This window comes from Protomyctophum parallelum (genome assembly GCF_964188405.1).
Source record: "Protomyctophum parallelum genome assembly, chromosome: 7".
Lineage (NCBI taxonomy): Eukaryota > Metazoa > Chordata > Actinopteri > Myctophiformes > Myctophidae > Protomyctophum > Protomyctophum parallelum.
In genome coordinates, this window is record NC_139705.1 from 48213967 (window position 1) to 48239641 (window position 25675).

Below are 25675 nucleotides of genomic sequence, written 5' to 3' on the forward strand. Positions count from 1 at the left end.
CAGATGAATGAATGAATGAATGAATATGTGACAAATAAAGCCTTTCATTCTTGAATGTGGATCTTGTTATCGTGCTGTGGCCTCATCCAACTCCTCCAGACTCAGAATGTACACTTAAGTGTTTGTGAAAGTGCTGCGTGCGACCGTATCAAAGACAGACATTCATGGCTGTGTGTGTATGTGTGTGTATGTGTGTGTGTGTGTGTGTGTGTGTGTGTGTGTGTGTGTGTGTGTGTGTGTGTGTCACATTTCTTTCATATTATGAATGAAGTGTATTTCTTTCATATATGTAGACAGCATACATAAAAACGTCACTGGGAAAGAGGTGACATCAAAAACAAGTCAGATATCATCATAAATATTCGTGACAAGGCCATGGGCGTTGGTTACACACGGCTGACAGCTGAAAGCTTTGCTCTCACCTATCGTCTCTGTGGAAACCTCATGTCCAAAACGGTTACCTTTCACGGTTCAAATTCACGAATATAGTATACCCTTCTATCTGGGAAGGCATCTTTAGGGTATATTTATATACTATACCCTAACAATCTATGGGCTTACCCGGTCTAAATGGGTTAAATTAGTGGGTTTCAATCCCAAGGTCCATTTCTTTATTTGGCATTTGAGCCACGGACCACCATTTGATGAGATTTAGCCTCTCAGACTCAAATCTTTGAATAGGTTGTTGTTGTTGGATAAGAGTTCGTCCACGATTCCATTCTGTGTTGATGTGATATTAACAGGCAAAACCCTATCGTTGCCATCAGGCAGATTGACAAAGCTCGTCGATCTGAGATGATAGAAAACCAGAGGTCCTTGGAATAAAAAAAAAAAGGTCTTATCACTGACAATTAATTAATTCATGTCATAACCTAAAATAAATGAAGATACAGAGATTCCAGCTAGGGGGCCGACGACAAGCGGACATTGGTGCGTTTTTTTTGCTTGCAATGTTAACCCATTCTGACCGGGCACCCATTTTGGTGTCAGCATCATGTTATGCTTTAGCTATTTAAAAATAGCAGATCTACAAGCTCATATCGCGATACGAGCTTGTAGGTCTGCTATTTTTTGAAAAATCGAAGAGCGACTGACATAGAAGACATTTTTAGAATCGGATCTCAGGTCAGAATGGGTTAAAAAAAGGGGGGGGTGGGCAGGTTTGAGTTCTCTGACATTAAAACGTCTAAATCCACCTGTGATGACAGACTGAAACAGAGCCCTGCCTTCTGCTGTCTGCACCCCCCCCCCCCCAACCCCCCCACTTCCCAACACCCTCTTGTCCTCATCCCGAGCTGTCATCCTATAGAATAACACCTCTCCGATCCTTATCCAAACACAGACAAATCCCCCGTCACCCACCAACCCCCATAACCCCCCCCACCCACCAACCCAGCCCCGGCTAGCCCCCCATAACCCCCCCCCCCCCCCCCCCCCACCAACCCAGCCCCGGCTAGCCCCCCATAACCCCCCCCCCCCACCAACCCAGCCGCGGCTAGCCCCCCATAACCCTTCTCAAACTGTTTTATTTATAAAAAATTTACTCAGGTCTCACGGCTGTAAATAACTTTTTCATCCACGGCGCACAACCCCCCCCCCTGTCCGAAATGACATATATTTCCAGAACCTGTCATATTACGATACGTAAATCATGCCAGGACAAAAACGTTGAGAGAATAATCTGTTTCCATTATAATAGAACAGTTTGAACAGCTTAGTATATCTGCTATTTTCCATGAAGACATTTGGTGTAGATCGAAAAGTACAAGCACCAAGTATACAATGCTACTCAGGTCTGTATAGAGCGTCGGTTAACGATTAAGACCGGGAAAGCATTTGCGTCATTTTGAGCTAAAAGAGCATTATTTTATGCTTCGGCTATTCTAAAACAGCAGCTTGGAGCACGTCACTGTGTGAGCTTGAGCTATGATCTTGTAGACCTGCTATTTTTTTTGAAAATCGTGAAAATGTGTGCAAATCATTTGAAATCTTTGAACATACAGCCTACTGTATATGTTTTAAAGCAAGTTATTTGGCAATAATGCTTAGTTTTTGAAGATGTGTGGAAGATGACTCTGTAATGAAAGCTAACGGTACAGATCTCTGTGGAAGGTATGTCGGGAATGAGGACAATAATCTGTCATTGGCCTGATTCCAACACCAATCACTGCTTTTATGAGGAGACCATAAAGGTGTGTGTGTGTGTGTGTGTGTGTGTGTGTGTGTGTGTGTGTGAGCGAGCGCGTGCGTGCGTGTTTGTGTGGGCATGTATGCCTGTGTGTGTGTATGCGTGTGACCACACATATACAATAGTAGACATCGTGAGGAAGCATTTTCCTGGTACTATATATACTGTAGATATATATGTATATAAGGTTTGGGGGGGTCTGTGTTAGGATCGGGAATTTAGAGGTTATGCTAAGATTTGATTCATACGTCGTGCGCTGGTGTCGTGGACTGAAAAATAGCCAATTTACAAGCTTGTAGGCTTTAACCCATTCTGACCGGGGCACCCATTTTGGTGTTGGCATCATGTTATGCTTTAGCTATTGAAAAATAGCAGATCTACAAGCTCATAGCGCGCCACTCGGTGGCGCGCTACGAGCTTGTAGGTCTGCTATTTTTGAAAAATCGAAGAGCGACTGACATTTTTAGAACCTGATCTCAGGTCAGAATGGGTTAATCAGACCAGTGTGTGTCCAGTGGAAAACTCGTATGAATCTGAGGTCAGAATGGGTTAAGTAGGCTTACGTAAATTAAAAATAAAAAAAATGTGTAAACATGCCATTGATAAAATGATATGCGCGTGTGTGTGTGTGCGTGCGTGCGTGTGTGTGTGCGTGCATGCGTGTCATCTCTTACATTTGCAGTCCTTCATGTTCCGGGTCAGAGTGAAGCCGGGCCTGCACTCACAGGCGATGCCTCCCTTCTGGGTCTCCCTGCAGATGTGAGCACAGCCGTGGTTCTTGTCCATGCACGTGGGCCCCTCCTTGGAGCCCTCCGACCGCGCTGAAAAACAACAACAAAATACATTTAGCACACTGTTATAATCTGATCGCCCATGGCTGTGTACTTGTACGTGAGAGCACCACAGTGTACTTGATAATGTATTGTGTCACAGTGTGTACTTGTTATGTATTGTGTACTGCCTGAACTGTAGCATACTTTAATAGTTACGGCTACGAGAGACATCTCGGTGACAGCAAGGTCAGCCTTGCTTGCAGTATAGGCACGTTATTACCGTAATTTCCGGATTATAAGCCGCACCTGAATATAAGCCGCACCAGCCAATTTTAGGGAAAATCCCATATACAAGCCGCACCGGACTATAAGCCGCACCGGACTATAAGCCGCAGCTACGTTAGCTCAGAGCCTGAGATGGCTCTGCGTTAGCTGTAAAAATCCATAGATTAGCCGCACCGTTGTATAAGCCGCAGGGTTCAAATCATGGGTAAAAAGCCGCGGCTTATAGTCCGGAAATTACGGTATGTCTGATATCTTGTGGTCACGTCAGTTTGGATCCAGCTCTATGTTCCTGTGTGTGTAATAAACTTTGTGAACCTTCAGCGTGATACTGTCTCGTGTCGCGTTATTGTTCTCCCGGGCCCGTCGCCGCTGTCGCCGTACCGAAGGTATACTTCAACCGGATTATCACACACCACCCAGAACCACACACTACCTGTCTGTCAGAACCACACACCACCCAGAACCACACACTACCTGTCTGTCAGAACCACACACCACCCAGCCTGCACACACTACCTGTCTGTCAGAACCACACACCACCCAGCCTGCACACACTACCTGTCTGTCAGAACCACACACCACCCAGCCTGCACACACTACCTGTCTGTCAGAACCACACACTACCTGTCTGTCAGAACCACACACCACCCAGCCGGCACACACTACCTGTCTGTCAAACCAGACGAGGGTCCAGTACTTAGAGTTTACAACAAGCACACCAGTGTTGATTTCGTCGACTTAAAACTACGACGAAAAATGTTCGTTGACTACCTTTTTTCACTGACGGAAAACGAAATAAAAACTAAACTATGATGACTAAAACTAAGGCTACAGTATATAAACTTTGTAGCCCAGCAAAATGATCGTTGGCATGGAAAAAAATCAAACTCATTACTCATAACTTCTGCTGAGCTTTTTTGCTATTTTAAGGTTGTTTTGTCTACAATGTGTTTCAATGCCAAGCTCTCTGTTGGTAGAACATCTGTATTCTTCACATATGAGATCATAGCTTCCAGGTAGGGTTGCCAAATGTCCCCTTGAACTAAGGAATCGTCTCTTATTTGGAAGCTAAAAGACGTGGCCCTCCTTGTTTTTGGAGAACTAATCAATGGCTATAACCATCTTAGAAGTTCAAACTTAAATTGTTAAAATAATATACCACCAACTGTACAAATATACAGTGAGATTTGGATCTTTTTCTAGGGCTCCTGGCCCGGGTATCCCTTACAGTATTTGATTTTCAGGCAATTGGCAACCAATATTTATTTGACATGAAGTACTGTATACCCCCTGGACATAAAGTAAGATTTGGAGGTCGGGGGTTCGGTCAGACTAGAGTCTGCCGCAGGGACCCTTGATGCTGAGTGCATTGGGTACCATTTTTTTTTTTTTAGAGTTTCTGGTATTACCAGGCCCGCCCGGGGACAGAACCCCCGACCTCCAAATCTCAGGGAGGACGATACAGACTATTGAGCTGGTTTAATATACGTGGTTAAAGGTATATTCAGTGATTTCACTCAAAAAACCTTAGGTTTCGTTTTTGGCTGTGGGACCCAGCCTTTCGTCCAATCAGGATAGAGAGTCAAAAACGAAACCTAAGGTTTTTTGACCCCCAGGGGTTAACTGGGGACAGGGAGGAACTCAGCACACTCTATAGTAGGGAGGATTATCACAACAAAACAAAAAAATAAGTGATATTTGAATTAAGTGAAATCACTGAATATACCTTTAAGTGAAAATGAAAAAAATAAATAGCCCTCCTTCCTCCGCACAGCTGACATTGCCCCTTTTCCCAACGTGTGGAGCACTTGTTGCAACACGTCCTCTTGTCTCCGGCTATAAAAGCCTGAATAGGAGAAGGCTCTCTGTGGGACGCGGTCCCACAGAGCTGTGATCTTAATTGAGGTAATCCTCTCTAAGCACAGACAGAGAGGGAACAACCAGAAACACCATGAGGCTGCTCCATAAGTGGTTTTCAAATGGTCTAAATGTATATAGGGCTGAAGTATAGGTAATGTATGTTTTGTATAATAACCTAAATCTACAAAGTAACTATAGTTTTCAAATAATTGTAGTGGAGTACAATTATAATACTTGGCTCTGAGTAGAAGTGAAAGTACAAAAAATTGGAAATATTCCAGTAAAAAAAATTCAAAATTGTACTTAAAGGACCACTTCACCACTTTTCAACGTATCTTCATAGTTGGTCATGATAAAATAGCAGTAGTGTCTGGTAGGAGGGCTGTGGGTGGGTTCAGAAACCCGTCCACCGGTGACATCATCGATGGGGAATCCAAGCTAATAGAAACGGCAGGCTTTCTATTCCAGAAAAGTTGCAATGCGGAAAAACGAAGCCATTGTTCTCACGATGAAAGAAAATCGACTAACGTCTAACGATGATGTCACTGGTGGACGGGTTTCTGAACTGCCCACAGCTGTCCTTGACCTCTGAGACAGACAGAGTAGTAAAAAAAAATAGTGGTATTTTATCATGAACATTAGTGAGGACCAATTATATGAAGATAGGTTGAAAAGTGGTGAAGTGGCATAGAGTACAAGATGAAAAGCAATAGGTGGTCATTCATATTGCATGAAGTCATCATCGCTATGTCAATCTTTTTAACAATGTTTTGGAAGGAGGTCTCTTCCATAATTCATAGTTGAAGTCACACAGACACACATCATTTCAGTTTGAAGAATAAAATTGATAGATGGAGGAGGAAGACATTAAACAAACTGACTCACAATCCCATGCTGGGCTGATGTGATTAATATGTAAAATGACACTCACTGCACTCTCTGCTATGCTAATGCAATTTCTACATACTGTCTTGTACGGAAGGCTATTTGTTGATGACATGTAGGCCTAGCTATTGTGTGTATACATTTTGCTAAGTTAATTTAAGTTATATAGTTGATGCCGAGCACTAAGCAGCTCATTTGGTTGGCAAACCAGAGGCCAGCCAGCGGTAGCAAGTTCAACAACCACCGTTCCATTCTGTCACTTCTCTGGTGCGCTGCTGCTGATCATCGCCATCATCACTGCTATTCAGTCACATCAACTTTTACACCTATATGTAAAAGTTAATCACCAACATTCACCAGCTCAGCCCTCTTCATATTAAATAAATACATTACACAAATATAATTGTTATTTTGTTCATTACTAGCCCTTACCCGTTGTGAGATATGTGCCCGTGGGGGGTACTGCGCCCTGTGCGTTTTTAATTCACTAATAAATTCATAAATAATCATTAATGTGTCAAATCAAAAAAGGGGCTTCGTTAAGCCCTCCATATTCATATGATCAATGCCTGTGTGGGAGCGATTGGTGCAGGCAATGAGGAGCTACGGCGGTGTTTCTGACACACAGACAGACACACAGACAGACATTGACTGAATTATAGTATGATGATATGATGATGATGATGATGATGATGATGATATGCAACCAAGTGTAAAATAAGGGATTTTGACGCCATCAAAAATAAATTTTAGTGAACAAAATCAACTGTAGATTTAATCGACTATAATCGAATGATATTTAGTCGATTAAACTAGACAAAAACTACTGTACAACCTTTCAGATGACTGAACTAAATGGAATTGTATTCAAAAGACGGACAAAAACTCAATCTAAATGAGCTGTCAAAATCAACACTGTTGTACCCGTGTTGCAAGTGCATGGTTCCCGAGCACAGCAGCCATTGGCCAGGATGACGTCTCCACCACTCTGTGAAAGCCAATGGGAATCTGCCATTGGCCAGGATGACTAGCCACCGCTCTGTGGAAGCTAATGGTAATCCTAATAAAGAATGAAGCCTGGTATAATTCAATGAGAAACAATGTCAACATTACTGATGCAGTGACAGACCCTGCACCCTGTGTCTCATTAAAAACTAACATCTTCTGCTCCACACACACACACGTCTGCATTGATGTCTCATTAAGATGCTGCCATACACTGAAGGCTGTTTAGAGGTCTACCTTCATTAGCAAAGTTTTCAAACTGTGTGTGTGTGTGTGTGTGTGTGTGTGTGTGTGTGTGTGTGTGTGTGTGTGTGTGTGTGTGTGTGCATGCGCGCGCGTGTGTGTGTGTGTGTGTGTGCGTGTCCTTGGAGTTACTATAGTGGTCTTTGTGCGATTATTTTTATGTATTTATTTTATTTCTTAGATTAACAACTTGGCCGTTTCCGGCAAGCCTTCCCGCATCCAAAACGGTTGAGAAATGGTGAAAACCAACCAAGCTATTTTCGTGCTCGGACAGACCCAGGGAGCCAGGGACACACGTAGCTCTGTAATGGAGTGGTTGCACCACTCAGAAATAGCCCATCTGCAAGCTGAGTGATTGGCAGACAACTTTGATGACTTTGATGCACGCACGCACTTTTTCGCCTAAAAAACATTGCAGACTCCTCGTCTACGGAATGCTTACCAATCTTATGAGAAAGAAAAGTATTCTTAATGTATTCTTCATATGCTTATAACACCTGCTCTCAGTCATAGCCTCCTCTTTGATTACACCCTCTGCTTTTTCTTTCCACGCGTTTCTGCCCAAAAAACACACAGGGCTGTCAAACGCACATTTCCACATATTATATTTGTGGGACTGACGAATATGACAACAGGCAATTTGAAGGTCCAGCACGTTGAAGTCTATGTAGACGGTTTCCTTTTTTTAGAATCTACTAAGAAATGTAACAAGGTCACGTAGCTTAGCCACGTCAGCTGGGCTGAAGTTTCCTAGACACTAAAAGCACATAAACAGCCTTCCACTGCAGACACAATATCTGCACTTACACCAACAGTATACGTAACTGAGTACATTTAGCCTACTTGAGTACAGTACTTTTGTACATTATTTTTTAGTATATGTACTTCAATACTTAAAGGTATATTCAGTGATTTCACTTAATTCAAATATCACTTATTTTTTTGTTTTGTTGTGACAATCCTCTCTACTATAGAGTGTGCTGACCATATAAGGAGTTCCTCCCTGTCTTCAGTTAACCCCTGGGGGTCAAAGTACCTTAGGTTTCGTTTTTGGCTCTCTATCCTGATTGGATGAAAGGCTTAGGTCCCAGCCAAAAACGAAACCTAAGGTTTTTTGAGTGAAATCACTGAATATACCTTTAATGACTTTCACGTGGGCCTATACCCAATTTCAATATATTGAAAACAGTCAATCTACAGTTAGATCTGGCTGGTTGCGATGCGATCAGAAATCACTATTTACATCTGCACGTGGGGCGGTTTGGACTAAAACAACAACTTTGGAGTATTTTTCGGGGTAAAACAAGCAGCAAAGAAAGAAATGACAGAGTGGATCCTTATGGGAGGCGCGCGCATTGTTCCTCACGATGGGAACAACGTATAGGCGCTGTCTAGCAGCCTGGGGGCGCTGTCTAGCAGCCTGGGGGCCTGTCTAGCAGCCTGCGGGCGCTGTCTAACAGCCTGGGCAGCATGGAAGGTTAGTGTTGAGCTGTGGCTGCATGGTATTGATATAACCCTTATACCCGTCATCTGACGGGTTCGGCGACCCCCAGGGTTAAATCTGAACCCGTCATACGAGGTGTTAAAAGCCCTTTTTATCGTAACAATGAGACAAACTGTGATCTTTGGGACCAAAGCATTGATACACAGCCTATGAGGACGTGGCTCAAACATGGAGGGATATTTGAGCCACCACTGTACCAACACTGTGGTATTGGTATTTGGTACTTTTAGTACCAATAACGTGAGTTATCCACCACTGATTTTGTCCCAGCGGTGGATTTGAAGCTATACGGGGGCTGGTGGTGGGAATCCACTACTAAGCTATGTCTCCGGCTCTGTCTGAGGAAGGAGGCATCACAGACATGTGTGTGTGTGTGTGTGTGTGTGTGTGTGTGTGTGTGTGTGTGTGTGTGTGTGTGTGTGTGTGTGTGTGTGTGTGTGTGTACGTGCTTGTGCGTGTGCGTGTGTGAACTGTGAACATAGCAGCAGGATTGAGTTTCCGACTAGGAGAATCCTCGGGGATGAGAGATTACTTACTGGGAGTGGGGGGAGAATCTGTCCACCTCTTTATGCTACCTCTCCGAGCCTCTCTCCCTCTCCCCTAATACCCTCGGACCCCTCTCCCCTAATACCCTCGGACCCCTCTCCCCTCTCCCCTAATACCTCAGACCCATCCATCATTAACAGGTCGAGCCGGGGCCACAGTGCGGGGCCTCGTCTCTCCAAGGACCCATAAAATCCAAAGTGCTGACACAATGGCCCTTTTCTCCTCTCCTCCTGAACACACGGCGCTGCTGCTATCACCTTTTCCTCCCCTTCCAACCGCTCGCCAGTGGTGGATATTAATGAACTACTACTGTGATCTACTGTACTCGAATACCAGATAGATACCTTTATTGATCCCGCGGGGAAAGGGGGGGGGGGGGGGGGGGGGGATCAGTTAAGAGTTACAGATTTAAGTAGACTGTCGTATAAAGCGATACAAAGGCAAGAAGTGTTGTCGTAAAAACAATTTAGAACTGTAAACTGTACAGTATATCTGTACTTTACTTGAGTATTTGTATTATTTTTCAATAATTACTTTCACAATTATGTCAAAGACAAATATTGCTAAGGGAGCTGGGAGGAGTGCTACATTTGGAGAAAATTAGATTTACCTTGTCGAAAAGGGAACACCTTTATCTAAAAATCTGGTCGCCCATTATTGAGATGCTTGTTACGTTGGACTGAAGTGATGGAATTCAATGTTGTTCTGCCCCGTAATGTCATCTAATTAATGTACCTATGAATGTTTGATATGTGTATATTGTATGTATGTTTATATTGTCTATGAGGGTACACATGTATGCATTTGTCTTATTTTCCATATCAGAAATGTTTTTTAGACTTGATTGTGATGTTGTTTCTGTCCTCGGAGTGCCGTGTAGTCATCAGCCTTGTCAGTTATTATTTTATTGTTTTTGTCTTTTTCTTTGAGTTATGTTTTGTCTCTTTTTATTGTAAGTCTCTTGTTTGTATGTTTTTTGCAATTTTTTGTCCGATCTGTAATTTTCTGGTAAATCATTACTGAAATGCTTTTATGCCAAAAATCATAATAAACAGATGTTAAAAAAAAAAAGAAGACAAATATTGCACTTTTTGATACCACTACTGCACTACATTTCTAGGGAATGGAAAAAAAATACATTATGAATTAACCGCTTAAGCCCCTTTTCAAATATTGAGGAAAATAGTCGAAGCTCATTTTTATTCTCTGCACAGCATTGATAGAAATTTATTTTTCTTTTACTTTGTACAAGGACTTAATTAATGTGCTTTTCATGAAGTCCCATGGTGCCCAAAACGCTGTTAATGTTTATTTGGGGCTTTTTTATTAATTCATTATCGTAAACGCTCAGCTGGCTGTGCTTTGCCCTCCCCAAGCTGGCGGCCCAGATGGGAACGGCCATCTTTAGACGTGTTTTTCTCAGAACTGCAGCTCAGAATCGAGGTGGATTGAACAACGCGATGTTAGGAACTCAATACAAAGACTTTGCTATACGGCCCGGTTAGAATATGAATGCTTCTCAAGACTCTTAACCCATTTTGACCTGAGATCAGATTCATACGAGGTTTCCACTGGACACACTGGTCTGATGAACCCATTCTGACCTGAGATCAGATTCTAAAAATGTCAGTCGTTCTTCGATTCTTCAAAAAATAGCAGACCTACAAGCTCGTAGCGCGCCACTCGGTGACGCGATATGAGCTTGTAGATCTGCTATTTTTAAATAGCTAAAGCATAACATGATGCTGACACCAAAACGGGTGCCCTTTCAGAATGGGTTAAATATACGATCCTCACATTAGCTATAGCCGATTCTCGCTAACTGATTTTATTAAAATAATTGGTGGCAGGCAGGATCGAGGGATCAATCATAACACAAGATACATATTCTGTGACTATACTTGAATGGTATGGAGAAAAAAAAAGACTCAGACAAAGTACAGTTACATTCCAACAGGCCCTGCCATCACCATTTCCTTTACAGTTCCCTTCAAACCTTTTCTCGCTCTAATTCCCTCCAAAGCGGTCGCTCAAAGGGCCTCCAGGTTTAATCATTATACTGAATGAAGTATAATAGTCTCCCCTTTCACCAGAAGGTACGAATGGGAAAGTCAATGCCAAAGAAGAAAGAAAGGGGGAAAAAAGCTTGAATCGTGCACTCTCCCTCGTCCACTAAAACAAGCCGCCGACCCATAAAACATAACTCTATATGTAGAAAGCTATAAAAATATCACAGGCCGCTTTATAGGCTGAGCCCAGTGCTTCGTGGAGGAGAGAAGCAATATATGCTCCTAAGTCTGGGAGTTTGAGAGGGAAGTCTTTTCAAAACCATGTCGCTGGAAACCTTTTATGTCCAAAGTCATTTTATTATTTAACCCATTTTGGACGGGAACCCCTGTTGGTGTTTTAAGCATTATGTCATGCTTTAGCTATTGAAATATAGCAGATCTACAAGCTCATAGTTTGCTCATAACTCTGGGGGTCCTTGACATGAAAAAGGTTGAGCACAACTGACATAGAAACATGGGTTTTTCAGAAAACTATTAGGATTTAGAAGCCTTTTTCAGTCCAAAATGGATTAAAAAACATTTTAAAGTTGCACTACTGTACTGTACTGTACTGTACTGTACTGTATGTAACTTTCCTCTTCTAGCCTGGATTTGAACCCGGTTTCCTGCAGTAAAACGTCACCATCACGCTAATCAGCGCCCTGATTGGATCTCACCGATCTGTCCATCAGCCCCCATAGAATATCTTTTGTAATACCAGATTCAGACAAAAATGTGAGGGGAAAAACATTACTCATCTGTGAGTAGACTTGGGTGAGTTACTGGAGTCACAATGGTCACAAAAATAAACTCACTCATGTGTAAAATCGTATGTTTTTTTTGTGATTTCATCTGCACTGCGCTTACAGTGCAAAATGCTGAAAATGATGGCATTTTAATCATGCTATTAAAATGTCTCTACTCTTGTGGCATGGGAACATTTTATACTAAATCAATACCATAAGAAAAAAAGCTCTAGTAATAGCAGGTTCTGCCAAAACTACCCCTGGACTGTCATAGGTCTGGTCCATAGCGTTAGGAGTTCTTCGTGTGTGTGTGTGTGTGTGTGTGTGTGTGTGTGTGTGTGTGTGTGTGTGTGTGTGTGTGTGTGTGTGTGTGTGTGTGTGTGTGTGTGTGTGTGTGTGTGTGTGTGTGTGTGTGTGAGCGTCTAAGACACATTTCTTCCTCGGGAGACAAATAATAAACCTTGAACCTTGTAGGGGAGATTTTCAACAGAACCGTCTCAAATGCACAAACGGAATGGTACTAATGACTTCTCATTAGTAGTACCATTGGTAACACATGTGATGAAAGTAAGGAAGAGTTCCAATTTCTTCACAATATGGCTGCAGTGCATAGAGCCTACGTCCGCGCACCCTCAGATCTCCCAATATCAATGTGGATATAAAGAATGGCACAATTCACAACATTCTTAGGTTATGGGTAGCCTATAGGCTATTTCAGATGTCTATTTCAGATGTAAATAGACATTTCTAGAACACATGAGCTCTCCAAAATGTGCACATTCCAGATTTGACTGAGAGACTGCCATCGTGCAAATTCCAGTTTTTCACCAGAGGAGACATTTTCCAAAATGAGTTAACAGCACAGGCAGACTCTTCACATACTAGAGCATGTCTGAAATAAGTGTCAGAGCTGAAATCGACATGTAAATATGAAGTAAATCCTTAAACATGTAGCTAGGTGTAATGTTAGAGACCACAGAAGTGAACCTTTCAAGCCTGTTTTCTCAACTCGCTGTTTTCTGCAAGACATTACTCTATAAGCCATATCTCCAAAACGGTTGGGCCAAACCGAACAACCAATATATCAATTTGAAGCTATGATTCCCTGCTTTCATATGACATGAGAAAACGAGATAAGAAAAATCCAATGGCAGTCTCACAGTCAAATTTGGTCACATGTTTATGTTTACACTTGGTTGTGCACCTGCTGCACCAAACATATTCGATCTACAAGCTCAGAAAGTGTCACGCTGCAACACGTCGTGAGCTTGTGGTCAATTCCAATAAATACGTGCGCATTGTGAAGCCTCGTCAATACGTGAATATTGTGAAGCCAGCAAAGGCAGTAAATCCACCTGCACTGCAGGAACGTTAGGGAAAATAGCAATGTGCCGTGCTGGCGCCAGCCAGACCGTGCCTCAGTTAGAGACCAACAGACCCCCATGGGCCTCAGTTTGAGACCAACAGACCCCCACGTGCCTCAGTTTGAGACCAACAGACCCCCATGGGCCTCAGTTTGAGACCAACAGACCCCCATGGGCCTCAGTTTGAGACCAACAGACCCCCATGGGCCTCAGTTTGAGACCAACAGACCCCCACGTGCCCCTCAGTTAGAGACCAACAGACCCCCACGTCCCTCAGTTTGAGACCAACAGACCCCCACGTGCCTCAGTTAGAGACCAACAGACCCCCACGTGCCTCAGTTAGAGACCAACAGACCCCCACGTGCCTCAGTTAGAGACCAACAGACCCCCACGTGCCTCAGTTTGAGACCAACAGACCCCCACGTGCCTCAGTTTGAGACCAACAGACCCCCACGTGCCTCAGTTTGAGACCAACAGACCCCCACGTGCCTCAGTTTGAGACCAACAGACCCCCACGTGCCTCAGTTTGAGACCAACAGACCCCCACGTGCCTCAGTTTGAGACCAACAGACCCCCACGTGCCTCAGTTTGAGACCAACAGACCCCCACGTGCCTCAGTTTGAGACCAACAGACCCCCACATGTCCCTCAGTTTGAGACCAACAGACCCCCACGTGCCTCAGTTTGAGACCAACAGACCCCCACGTGCCTCAGTTTGAGACCAACAGACCCCCACGTGCCTCAGTTTGAGACCAACAGACCCCCACGTGCCTCAGTTTGAGACCAACAGACCCCCACGTGCCTCAGTTTGAGACCAACAGACCCCCACGTGCCTCAGTTTGAGACCAACAGACCCCCACGTGCCTCAGTTTGAGACCAACAGACCCCCACGTGCCTCAGTTTGAGACCAACAGACCCCCACGTGCCTCAGTTTGAGACCAACAGACCCCCACGTGCCTCAGTTTGAGACCAACAGACCCCCACGTGCCTCAGTTTGAGACCAACAGACCCCCACGTGCCTCAGTTTGAGACCAACAGACCCCCACATGTCCCTCAGTTTGAGACCAACAGACCCCCACGTGCCTCAGTTTGAGACCAACAGACCCCCACGTGCCTCAGTTTGAGACCAACAGACCCCCACGTGCCTCAGTTTGAGACCAACAGACCCCCACGTGTCCCTCAGTTTGAGACCAACAGACCCCCACGTGCCTCAGTTTGAGACCAACAGACCCCCACGTGCCTCAGTTTGAGACCAACAGACCCCCACGTGTCTCAGTTTGAGACCAACAGACCCCCACGTGTCCCTCAGTTTGAGACCAACAGACCCCCACGTGCCTCAGTTTGAGACCAACAGACCCCCACGTGCCTCAGTTTGAGACCAACAGACCCCCACGTGCCTCAGTTTGAGACCAACAGACCCCCACGTGCCTCAGTTTGAGACCAACAGACCCCCACGTCCCTCAGTTTGAGACCAACAGACCCCCACGTGCCTCAGTTTGAGACCATCAGACCCCCACATGCCTCAGTTTGAGACCATCAGACCCCCACGTGCCTCAGTTTGAGACCATCAGACCCCCACGTGCCTCAGTTTGAGACCAACAGACCCCCACGTGCCTCAGTTTGAGACCAACAGACCCCCACATGCCTCAGTTTGAGACCATCAGACCCCCACGTGCCTCAGTTTGAGACCAACAGACCTCCACGTGCCTCAGTTTGAGACCATCAGACCCCCACGTGTCCCTCAGTTTGAGACCAACAGACCCCCACGTGCCTCAGTTTGAGACCAACAGACCCCCACGTGCCTCAGTTTGAGACCAACAGACCCCCACGTGCCTCAGTTTGAGACCAACAGACCCCCACGTGCCTCAGTTTGAGACCAACAGACCCCCACGTGCCTCAGTTTGAGACCAACAGACCCCCACGTGTCCCTCAGTTTGAGACCAACAGACCCCCACGTGTTCCTCAGTTTGAGACCAACAGACCCCCATGGGCCTCAGTTTGAGACCAACAGACCCCCACGTGCCTCAGTTTGAGACCATCAGACCCCCACGTGCCTCAGTTTGAGACCATCAGACCCCCACATGCCTCAGTTTGAGACCAACAGACCCCCACGTGCCTCAGTTTGAGACCAACAGACCCCCACGTGCCTCAGTTTGAGACCAACAGACCCCCACATGCCTCAGTTTGAGACCATCAGACCCCCACGTGCCTCAGTTTGAGACCAACAGACCTCCACGTGCCTCAGTTTGAGACCATCAGACCCCCATGTGTCCCTCAGTTTGAGACCAACAGACCCCCACGTGCCTCAGTTTGAGACCAACAGACCCCCACGTGCCTCAGTTTGAGACCAACAGACCCCCACGTGCCTCAGTTTGAGACCAACAGACCCCCACGTGTCCCCTCAGTTTGAGACCAACAGACCCCCACGTGCCTCAGTTTGAGACCAACAGACCCCCACGTGCCTCAGTTTGAGACCAACAGACCCCCACGTGCCTCAGTTTGAGACCAACAGACCCCCACGTGCAGATGTACTGAAACGTGCCTTGTTGCGTTACAACGTGGCTTTGTGTGGCGTTGCACCTGGTGGCAGATATAGGTCCCAGGAGTGTAAAAGCCTCATTAATGGGCCCCTATATCAGACATTATTGTGGACCTGCTGCAACCTCTCACTAATGGAACTAAAAATGTACAAAAACAAAACAAAAAACAAGCAAAGATCAGCCAGAGAACGAAAGATCAGCTGATTTATTTTGAACAGAGATCGGCAGGTTTGAACGACCGTTTTTATTACCTTTCCTTGAAGAACAAATGTGTTCAGTGTCTTGCACTGCGTGAAAAGAGGAGGTAACGGTCAATTATGGGCACTGTATTTTGCCCGTAAACCTCAAGTTTAGCGGGAATATACAGTTAATATACGGTAATACAGGTGTGATGGTACAATTCGGGAGTTTACCGGAGTTTGTTGTAAAGTTTAACGGGAGTTTCCTGCAATATACACATATCCGTATTCCATGCTTTTTGTGGAGTGTTGGGCTGTTTAAGACGCCGGGGTCAAGACCTCATGAATATAGCTCATATACAATCTGCATTCATCGCAAGAAGAACAACCATAAACCTGCAACGTAACCGTTGGTTAACCCATTTAGGCCTGAGAAAAATGTCTTCTTAATCCTGACAGTTTTCTGAAATACCTCATGTTTCTATCACTCAATATTTCGTGTCAAGGACCCCAAAAATGATCTGTAATTGGCCTCCGACCCCCCATCTGAAAATATGTAGTTCTGGGGGAACTCCCCCCAGAAGCAAAGATTTGAGTTAAAAACGTTTGTTCTGAAAAAATATTATTCCAAATTTGAGGCACATTTTCACGATTTTTCAAAAATAGCAGGCCTACAAGCACGTATAGCGTGCCACTCGGTGGTGCACTATGAGCTTGTAGATCTGCTATTTTTCCCAATAGCTTTAAAACACCAAAAGGGGTTCCGGCCCAAAATGGGTTAAGACTTTTTTTTTTCTTTACACAACATTGTTGAGTTCAGCGTGGCGTCATTACCGGTGTGGACGCCATGGGGTCCTTCAACAAAAGAGCCAAGCAGGCGATGCCTCATCACTCCGCAGAGCATCACCCTGAAGAGACCACTGTTCTCTTTAAACTTTAAACAGCCTGCTTGAGGACAGAGCCACACAATGGAGGCCACAGTGCTACCGGTTTATAGTCTGTTCGAAGCCAGTGAAAAGGAGAACCCATGGTCAGCACCTGACCGACGCCAGCTCGCTTGGTCACCGGGCAGGAACCTATTATGCCTGTATTTAAACTTTTCCTAAATTGACGCTGCATGCCTACTCGATACTACAACTACAGCAGTGTTGTTTTTCATGGCAGCAAATTTCTATTTTAGTTTTAGTCGTTGTCTCTTGAATAGTTTTCACTTGACTTTTAGTCACATTTTAGTCACCTGGAATGTTCTAGTGTTCAGTCTAGTTTTAGTCGACTAAATGTCATACGATTTTAGTCGACTAAATCTACAGTTGATTTAGTCGACTAAAATGTGTTTTGACAGGCCTTGATGTCGTTTGTAATGACATATTTTACACTTTGGTTGCATGCTGAAAATAGATACAATCTCGCAACGCGTCGCAGCACGACGCGTTGCGAGATTGTAGATCTGCTATTTTCAGCATGCAACCCAGCATAAAACTGGATCTCTTGTCCACTAGTCCCTTCCTAACATTTTAGTCTAGTTTTTATTTGTTGACGAAATTGTCAGTATATTTAGTCTTAGTTTTAGTCATCATAGATTCGTTTTTATTTAGTTTTAGTCAGTGAAAAAAGGTAGTCGACGAACATATTTCGTCTTAGTTTTAGTCGACGAAAACAACACTGAACTACAGTAGTAGTAGACACTACAACCACAGGGATACACCTGTGGAATGCCCTACCAACTGGAATAAAAACCACAAACAGATCTCAAAATGTTTAATGACAAACTCTGGTTGAAATCGGGCCAGAACAGCCGAACACTAATGTGTTAGGGCCTAACAAATTAGTGTTCGGCTGTTCGCACCTCTGGCCCGATTAGTTAGGCCCATTTTAAACTGTTATTGTACTTGGATCATGTACTGGATGTATCAGTATTTGTATGTAAAGGATTGTTTTAGTATAGGTATGTTGTAAAGGATTGTTTTAGGTGGAGGTATAGAACTATAGAAAGGCCTAACCAGGGCCATATACATGTTTTTTGTATTGTCCCTGTGAAATAAACGTATAAATAAAATAAATAAATACAGATTATAGTAAGTATAGTAACCCCCGAGCTTATGGATCTACTGGTTCTCAGAACCAGGGTCCGGGGAACCTTATGGGGTCCAAATGGCTGGAACAGTTTCATTTCACTAACTAGAAGATATACGATGATCCCAGTGAGAGAATGTGTGAGAATGACTGCTCCAGATGATCGGTTTCACTTTCTCCACCTCAGAATAAGACAAGCTGTAGAATTCTTGTATTCCATCCTTCCAATCTTACGGGGGTCCCTTACGGGGGTCCCTTACGGGGGTCCCTTACGGGGGTCCCTTATGGGGGTCCCTGGGCACGGCATCCATTGAAAACGAAGAGGTTCCGTGACACAGAACAGTTTGAAAAGCAACTATAATGGCAAACAATTTGAACCTTTGAACCCTGAAAGTTCACCCCGTGGGAGGGGGGTTTGGGAATATCACAACCAAAAGTTTCGAAAAATATGTTTGGAAAACTCTTTTCAGGTGAGGGGTGTGGGGGGGGGGGGGGGGGTCTCCACAGCCACCAACATATCAATTTGGGGGTCCTTGAGAAGGAGTGCATTAGAGCTGGTAGTGGATGGCCTTTTCCTGCATGGAGCCACCACACCGTTAAAGCAGCATTCCTTCCTCTCAGATAATGGCCCTTTAAAACTTTTAACAACGGGATAAAAATGTCAGCAGCGCATGGAAAAGAGAAAAGAAATCCCCGAACCGGATTGGGCTGGGCCGGGGCTCAGCCAGCCGGGGCTGCATGGGACCTGTGGTGGTTGGACAGTTATACCAGTATATATACTGCACTTCAGAGGGTTCTCAACCTGTGGGACCGGAGTTGGGGCCCCAATGGGGGATCCCCACGTTTTTTATTTTTAAATTGTATTCACCCCTGCAGATGACAGTGCAGTGAATATGCAGTGAATATATATATATATATATATATATATATATATATATATGTGATGGGCAGACAGAGCCACAGGGTACGGAGCAATGTCGGGTCCACTGAGCAGCTCCCAAACAGGACGGACAGACTTAGACCTCAAGGCCAAACTCCGTTCATAGAGAAGCAGCCAAGTGCTACTGTTCAGCTGGGCTGTGCTACTGTTCAGCTGGGCTGAGCTACTGTTCAGCTGGGCTGTGCTACTGTTCAGCTGGGCTGAGCTACTGTTCAGCTGGGCTGAGCTACTGTTCAGCTGGGCTGAGCTACTGTTCAGCTGGGCTGTGCTACTGTTCAGCTGGGCTGTGCTACTGTTCAGCTGGGCTGTGCTACTGTTCAGCTGGGCTGAGCTACTGTTCAGCTGGGCTGAGCTACTGTTCAGCTGGGCTGAGCTACTGTTCAGCTGGGCTGAGCTACTGTTCAGCTGGGCTGTGCTACTGTTCAGCTGGGCTGTGCTACTGTTCAGCTGGGCTGTGCTACTGTTCAGCTGGGCTGAGCTACTGTTCAGCTGGGCTGAGCTACTGTTCAGCTGGGCTGTGCTACTGTTCAGCTGGGCTGTGCTACTGTTCAGCTGGGCTGAGCTACTGTTCAGCTGGGCTGAGCTACTGTTCAGCTGGGCTGTGCTACTGTTCAGCTGGGCTGTGCTACTGTTCAGCTGGGCTGTGCTATACTGTTCAGCTGGGCTGAGCTACTGTTCAGCTGGGCTGAGCTACTGTTCAGCCAGAGTCCAGACTCCAGACTCCAGACACACGTACTGCCGTTTCCAGCCCTCTCCCAGAGGCCTTGTTCAGCCTGATCATTTGACTCTGCTTTGAGAGTAGCCGCATGGAAAGAGACCGCTGAAAAGCCCGTCCAGAACAAATAAAAAAAAAAAAAACACACAACTTTCCCAGGAACCGCTTTTGTTTGTAAGACCCTATACTTTGTTTGTATGACAAATAGCTACAATTGTTGATCTACAAGCTCACAACAATTGACCCATTTTGGGTGGGAACCTCTTTTGGTGTTTTAAACATTATGTTATAATTTAGCTATTGATAAATAGCAGATCTACAAGCTCATAGCTTGTAGGTCTGCTATTTTTTTTTAATCGTAAGAATGTGGCGCAAATCTTTCAAAGTGAATGTTTTTAACTCAGGTCAAAATGGGTTAAGTCCCAATGCGACGCATTGTGAGCTAATTAACATAGAAAATAAGAAATAAATATAAATCACGGGTTAACATAGACTAATGTCCTAACAAAAACTGCATGCATATCTAGGTTCATACCTTTCAATATGATGGAAAGGTATGAAGTTCAACCTATAGGTTGCAGAGATCCTCTGGCACTGAAAGTTAAGAAGTTCCAACTGTCAATAGTAAGAGCATGAAGAGGCAGCATTTAGTTTGTTATGCCCTATAACTCCCTGCCAGTCAATCTGAGAATGGCTGAATAGATATTTTTAAACCTAATCTGAAGACATTTATTTCGACTTGTTTATCGCATTGATTAATCCGACAGATATTCTGTGTGGGGGTTTTCTTTCTGTTCTTTTTTTCCCCTCTGCACATTTGATTTGTTTCTTTATGCTGATTTCTTTTTTATAGGTTTTATTTTTATTGTCTTTTTTCCCCTGTGTAAAGCACTTTGAGTTGTATTCTATAATGTATGAAAGATGCTATATAATTATCAACAATTATCATTATCATGCATTGTCAGTAGACTTTTGACTACCGTCTGTAACAGTGCAACCAAAGCTGCAACCATTTATGATTGCTTTAGGTGTATTTCTTTGTTATGCTGTGTTCCCTAATGCAATGTCGTAAATGTATTCCACTGTTTGACTGTCTGTTTTCCGTTTTGTGTTTCCTGTGAGGACTGCGGATGAAAATTAGCTGTGCTGTATCCGGTGTATTTAAAAGTAAGTGTTTTTAACTTTTTATAAATCTCCCTAAAACAGCAATCAGTCGACTGCAGCTGATTCAGAACGCTGCTGCTCGAGTCCTTAATATCAGTGGAGCATATCACTCCCTGTATATCAAAGCACTCATTTTGCCTTGCTATTTTAAATTGCATTCTTTGCTTTGTGTCCCAAATGTGTTTTCTGTTTAACTTATTTTTTCCCCATTTCTATTTACTGAATCTAAATGTCATTTTAGTATGCTTTGTGTAAAGCACATTGAATTGCCTTGTCGTTGAAATGTGCCATAGATATTAACTTGCCGTGCCTAATTTTTATTTGTAACAGATGAACAGATGATTTAGCTTAAACGTTTCAATGATTGTGTTCAATTGGGCTAATGTTCCCGTCAGAATGGAGATGCTAGTGTTCAAGTAGATAATGTTAAAAAAGGATGATCCCATCACACAAAGATTTGGCCCATCTTGTAGTAACTCTGAGGACCCCCTTAGGGGTTACGGACCCTGTGTTGAAGACCCCTGGTATAATGAAAAGGTTTAAATGGTTATACACTTGAAATGAATACCTACCGTATCAGATTAGATAGAGACATATGATCCTACTGTATCAGATTAGATAGAGACATATGATCCTACTGTATCAGATTAGATAGAGACATACAGTATGATCCCGACCTTTCTCTCTCTCTCTGAAAGCCCTGTGGAGTGAAGCGCTTCTGGAATATAGATTCTACTATACTACACTCACTAAACTCAATACATTTAGTGCCGTTGCTCACACGTGCATTTACATACGCATTTGCATGGCAAGTAGCCTATACAGTATATTATACTTATAAGCGAAGGTCGAGCGCATGTGCAATTTTGCGTGTGTGTGTGTGACGTGTGTGTGTGTATGTGTGTGTGGAAGAAGCCTTTCTAACCAAAGTGCTGAAGTATCAGCAGCTAATGCAGACCATCTCACAGCTAGGCTACAGATGTAAACTTTTAGTTTTTATCTTTGGCAGCCTAGGGCATGTGCATAAGTTGGCTGTGAGGGGCTTACAAATGGCCGGCCTTTCCAAAAGGAGAGCCAAGCAGTTAGTGAGGTATTGCTCAGTTTCAGCCATTATAGGAAGCCGCTCAATTTGGAGGAGGCGTTGTTTCCTTTAACCATGAATTATGTCTGTTGTTAGTAACGATGCTGCCCTGTGTCTGACATGTCAGCTGTACTGTATGTAACGATGCTGTCCTGTGTCTGACATGTCAGCTGTACTGTATGTAACGATGCTGCCCTGTGCCTGACATGTCAGCTGTACTGTATGTAACGATGCTGTCCTGTGTCCGACATGTCAGCTGTACTGTATGTAACGATGCTGCCCTGTGTCTGACATGTCAGCTGTACTGTATGTAACGATGCTGTCCTGTGTCTGACATGTCAGCTGTACTGTATGTAACGATGCTGCCCTGTGTCTGACATGTCAGCTGTACTGTATGTAACGATGCTGTCCTGTGTCCGACATGTCAGCTGTACTGTATGTAACAATGCTGCCCTGTGTCTGACATGTCAGCTGTACTGTATGTAACAATGCTTTGCCGTCCATGCACGTTGTAACTGGCTGCTCTCCCAACTGTCAAACTGCACTGGCAGTGTTTATGTCCTTTGTACAAGGTATTCCTGTACTTCTCATTATGTGGACATAAATAAACATTTAAAATGTGTGTGTGTGTGTGTGTGTGTGTGTGTGTGTGTGTGTGTGTGTGTGTGTGTGTGTGTGTGTGTGTGTGTGTGTGTGTGTGTGTGTGTGTGTGTGTGTGTGTGTGTGCGTGCATGTTTTGTATTTTTCTGGTCCTGTTTTATGGTTTATGGTTTATGGTAGAGATACATTCACATTTAGAAGAATATTCATGTTGGGGTTAGTGTTAGGATTAGACATTTAGATGTTTGGTTTAATCAGACCAGTGTGTGTCCAGTGGAAACCTCGTATGAATCTGATCTCAGGTCAGAATGGGTTAAGGGGATTAGAGCAAGAGCCACGCACGATTCTTAGCTGATGCCGTGCACCAAAAAAAAAGAAAAAAAGAAAAAAAAAATTGAACTGTTTTTTATATCATTCCTAAAATTGCCATCCTAAAATGTTGAAGTCCTCACAAGTATAGGCTATACAAACTTGTGTGTCCCCGTCCGTGTGTGTTCGTGTTTGTGTGTGTGTGTGTGTGTGTGTGTGTGTGTGTGTGTGTGTGTGTGTGCGCGCGCGTACCTGTGGAGGACAGAGCTATATCTCTGTTTCTATCAAGGTCACCCCCCCCCCCCTTCCCTGAGGACGCAGGGGTCCATCTTTCCATCCCAGCAGAGAATGGATTAGAATTTGTATCGCCAACAGTTAAAAGTAACACAGTATCACCAATTAAAAGCGCCAAAATGAATAGAAACGCGCGCATGCACACGCACACAAAGATCAAAGTATATCGATATGTAAACAGCAAATATCATATCGCATCGTTTGACTTTGTATCGTATTGTTTCGCAATGGAAATAATCGGTGTCGAATCATTTTGCAATGTAATATAATTGTATCAACAATACTAAGTATTTGTGCATTTGTATTTAGCTAATTTTAAGAAGAAAGATGGTTTTAATTACCTTTCCATTCCATATAGCTATACACTTGGTCTATCAATAAATGTGTGTATTCTCTGTGTTCATGTCAAGGTGCAGGTTTGTCCATAATGTGTTAAAATACAATGTCCATCTATTTGCCACTGTGTTTACTTATTTATATCCATAATAATACATCTTTCCCTTACAATGCCTGCACTATCCACAAGTTGCACACATATTTAATGTATTTGCTAAATAGTTAGTGTATGAATTTCAAATCATTGAATCGTAGCATATCAAGTAGCATATCAATTAACCAATATCGTCCATGTATCGTATCGTAACGTGTTGAAACCCCTCCTGTCAGGTGAAAAGAAACCACTTGGACATCTCGTCCATTGAAGGAAGCATGAGGTCAGTCTGTTGCTCTCCTTATAGCCTCGGAAACGAAGACGTTTTGATTTCCAGGGAGGAAAAAAAAAGGTCTGGGACCGAGTCCACTTCAATTCAGCATAGAGTAGTCTGGGACCGAGTCCACTTCAATTCAGCATAGAGTAGTCTGGGACCGAGTCCACTTCAATTCAGCATAGAGTAGTCTGGGACCGAGTCCACTTCAATTCAGCATAGAGTAGTCTGGGACCGAGTCCACTTCAATTCAGCATAGAGTAGTCTGGGACCGAGTCCACTTCAATTCAGCATAGAGTAGCGCAAACGTGGATCACTCTCTGCTGATTTCTGATCGTCTGCACCTTTGTTAAATTGACACAGACCCGTACACACACTACACACACACACTCCTCTCTCTCTCTGTCGCTCTAATTAATTAGTCTCATGTAATTAGTCTCTAGATTCTCCCGGTGGACCCTGTCATTGAAAGCATAGGTGGACCCCAGGCTTCTCTCCCCAGGTTGGCAGAGGGAGTGTATATAATAGCGCCCAGGTTTACAGTAGACAATTGACACTCGGTGAAAGAAATTGGTTGCAAAAATGGTGGGATAAAAATGTAAGAACAAATTGAGCATCACTACAACATGACTGATTACAGCCTTGTTTTTCATTTAGGGGTCCCACACGACCCCTACACGTCAATACAATAACCAAATCAGCCCCCGGGACAACCAGTCTAAATATAATGTACTATTTAAATACTATATTCTTCTAAATATTATACATGGGCCTCGTGGCGCAATGGTCAGCGCGTCTGACTCCAGATCAGAAGGCTGCGTGTTCAAGTCACGTCGAGGTCAGTAATATTTTTCCAGCGGAAGGTACGGTATGGTACCATTGTATACTATATACTGTACACATGATGTGGCACACTGTCATTTTAATGCCCAAATATGGAGTTCCCAAATGTGTCCAGGGAACTATGATGTCAGTACTATGACATCAGAGTACTGCGGTATTCTTTTGTACAACCACCGATACGACCAACTTCCCATATACGCACAAAACTGCCTCAGATCCTCTGCAATGGGTTCACACACATGGCCAGTTTGAAGTCGATAGGTTGGGACAGTATGGCCATATATGGGCATATTAACCAGATCATATCATATGCACATATATACAGTATATGCCCTCACATGGGCATATCGGTGTGCCTAGCTGAACTCTAGATGCGTGGGGCCCTGAACAAATAGTTAGGAAATTATACCAATGTAAAAAAGCATGTCAAATGTTATTCAAAGTAATTAATGGATTGGTTGGTTTGCACAATATTGCAGTTCAAGTTTGTAACATGGTGAACAAAACTCGTTAATAGTTAATTACCGGTAGCCATTACTTCGGTTCGGAAATGTAAACTTTTCTTAACGGTTTAACCATGAACCAAATGATTTAAAGGTATTCAGTGATTTCACTCAAAAAACCTTAGGTTTCGTTTTTGGCTGTGGGACCCAGCCTTTCGTCCAATCAGGATAGAGAGTCAAAAACGAAACCTAAGGTTTTTTGACCCCCAGGGGTTAACTGGGGACAGGGAGGAACTCCTTATATGGCCAGCACACTCTATAGTAGGGAGGATTATCACAACAAA

General features: G+C 44.0%; 1 protein-coding gene across 3 annotated transcripts in view; it reads right to left on the reverse strand.

Moving 5' to 3' along the window:
* Positions 1–25675, reverse strand: part of scube3 (signal peptide, CUB domain, EGF-like 3) — a 252461-nt gene that overhangs the window by 99035 nt on the left and 127751 nt on the right. For all 3 annotated transcript variants that reach the window (XM_083769221.1, XM_083769219.1, XM_083769220.1), the window contains exon 5: positions 2863–3009. In XM_083769221.1, the coding sequence (XP_083625347.1) occupies positions 2863–3009 (147 nt within the window). The remainder of the gene's footprint in view (positions 1–2862; positions 3010–25675) is intronic.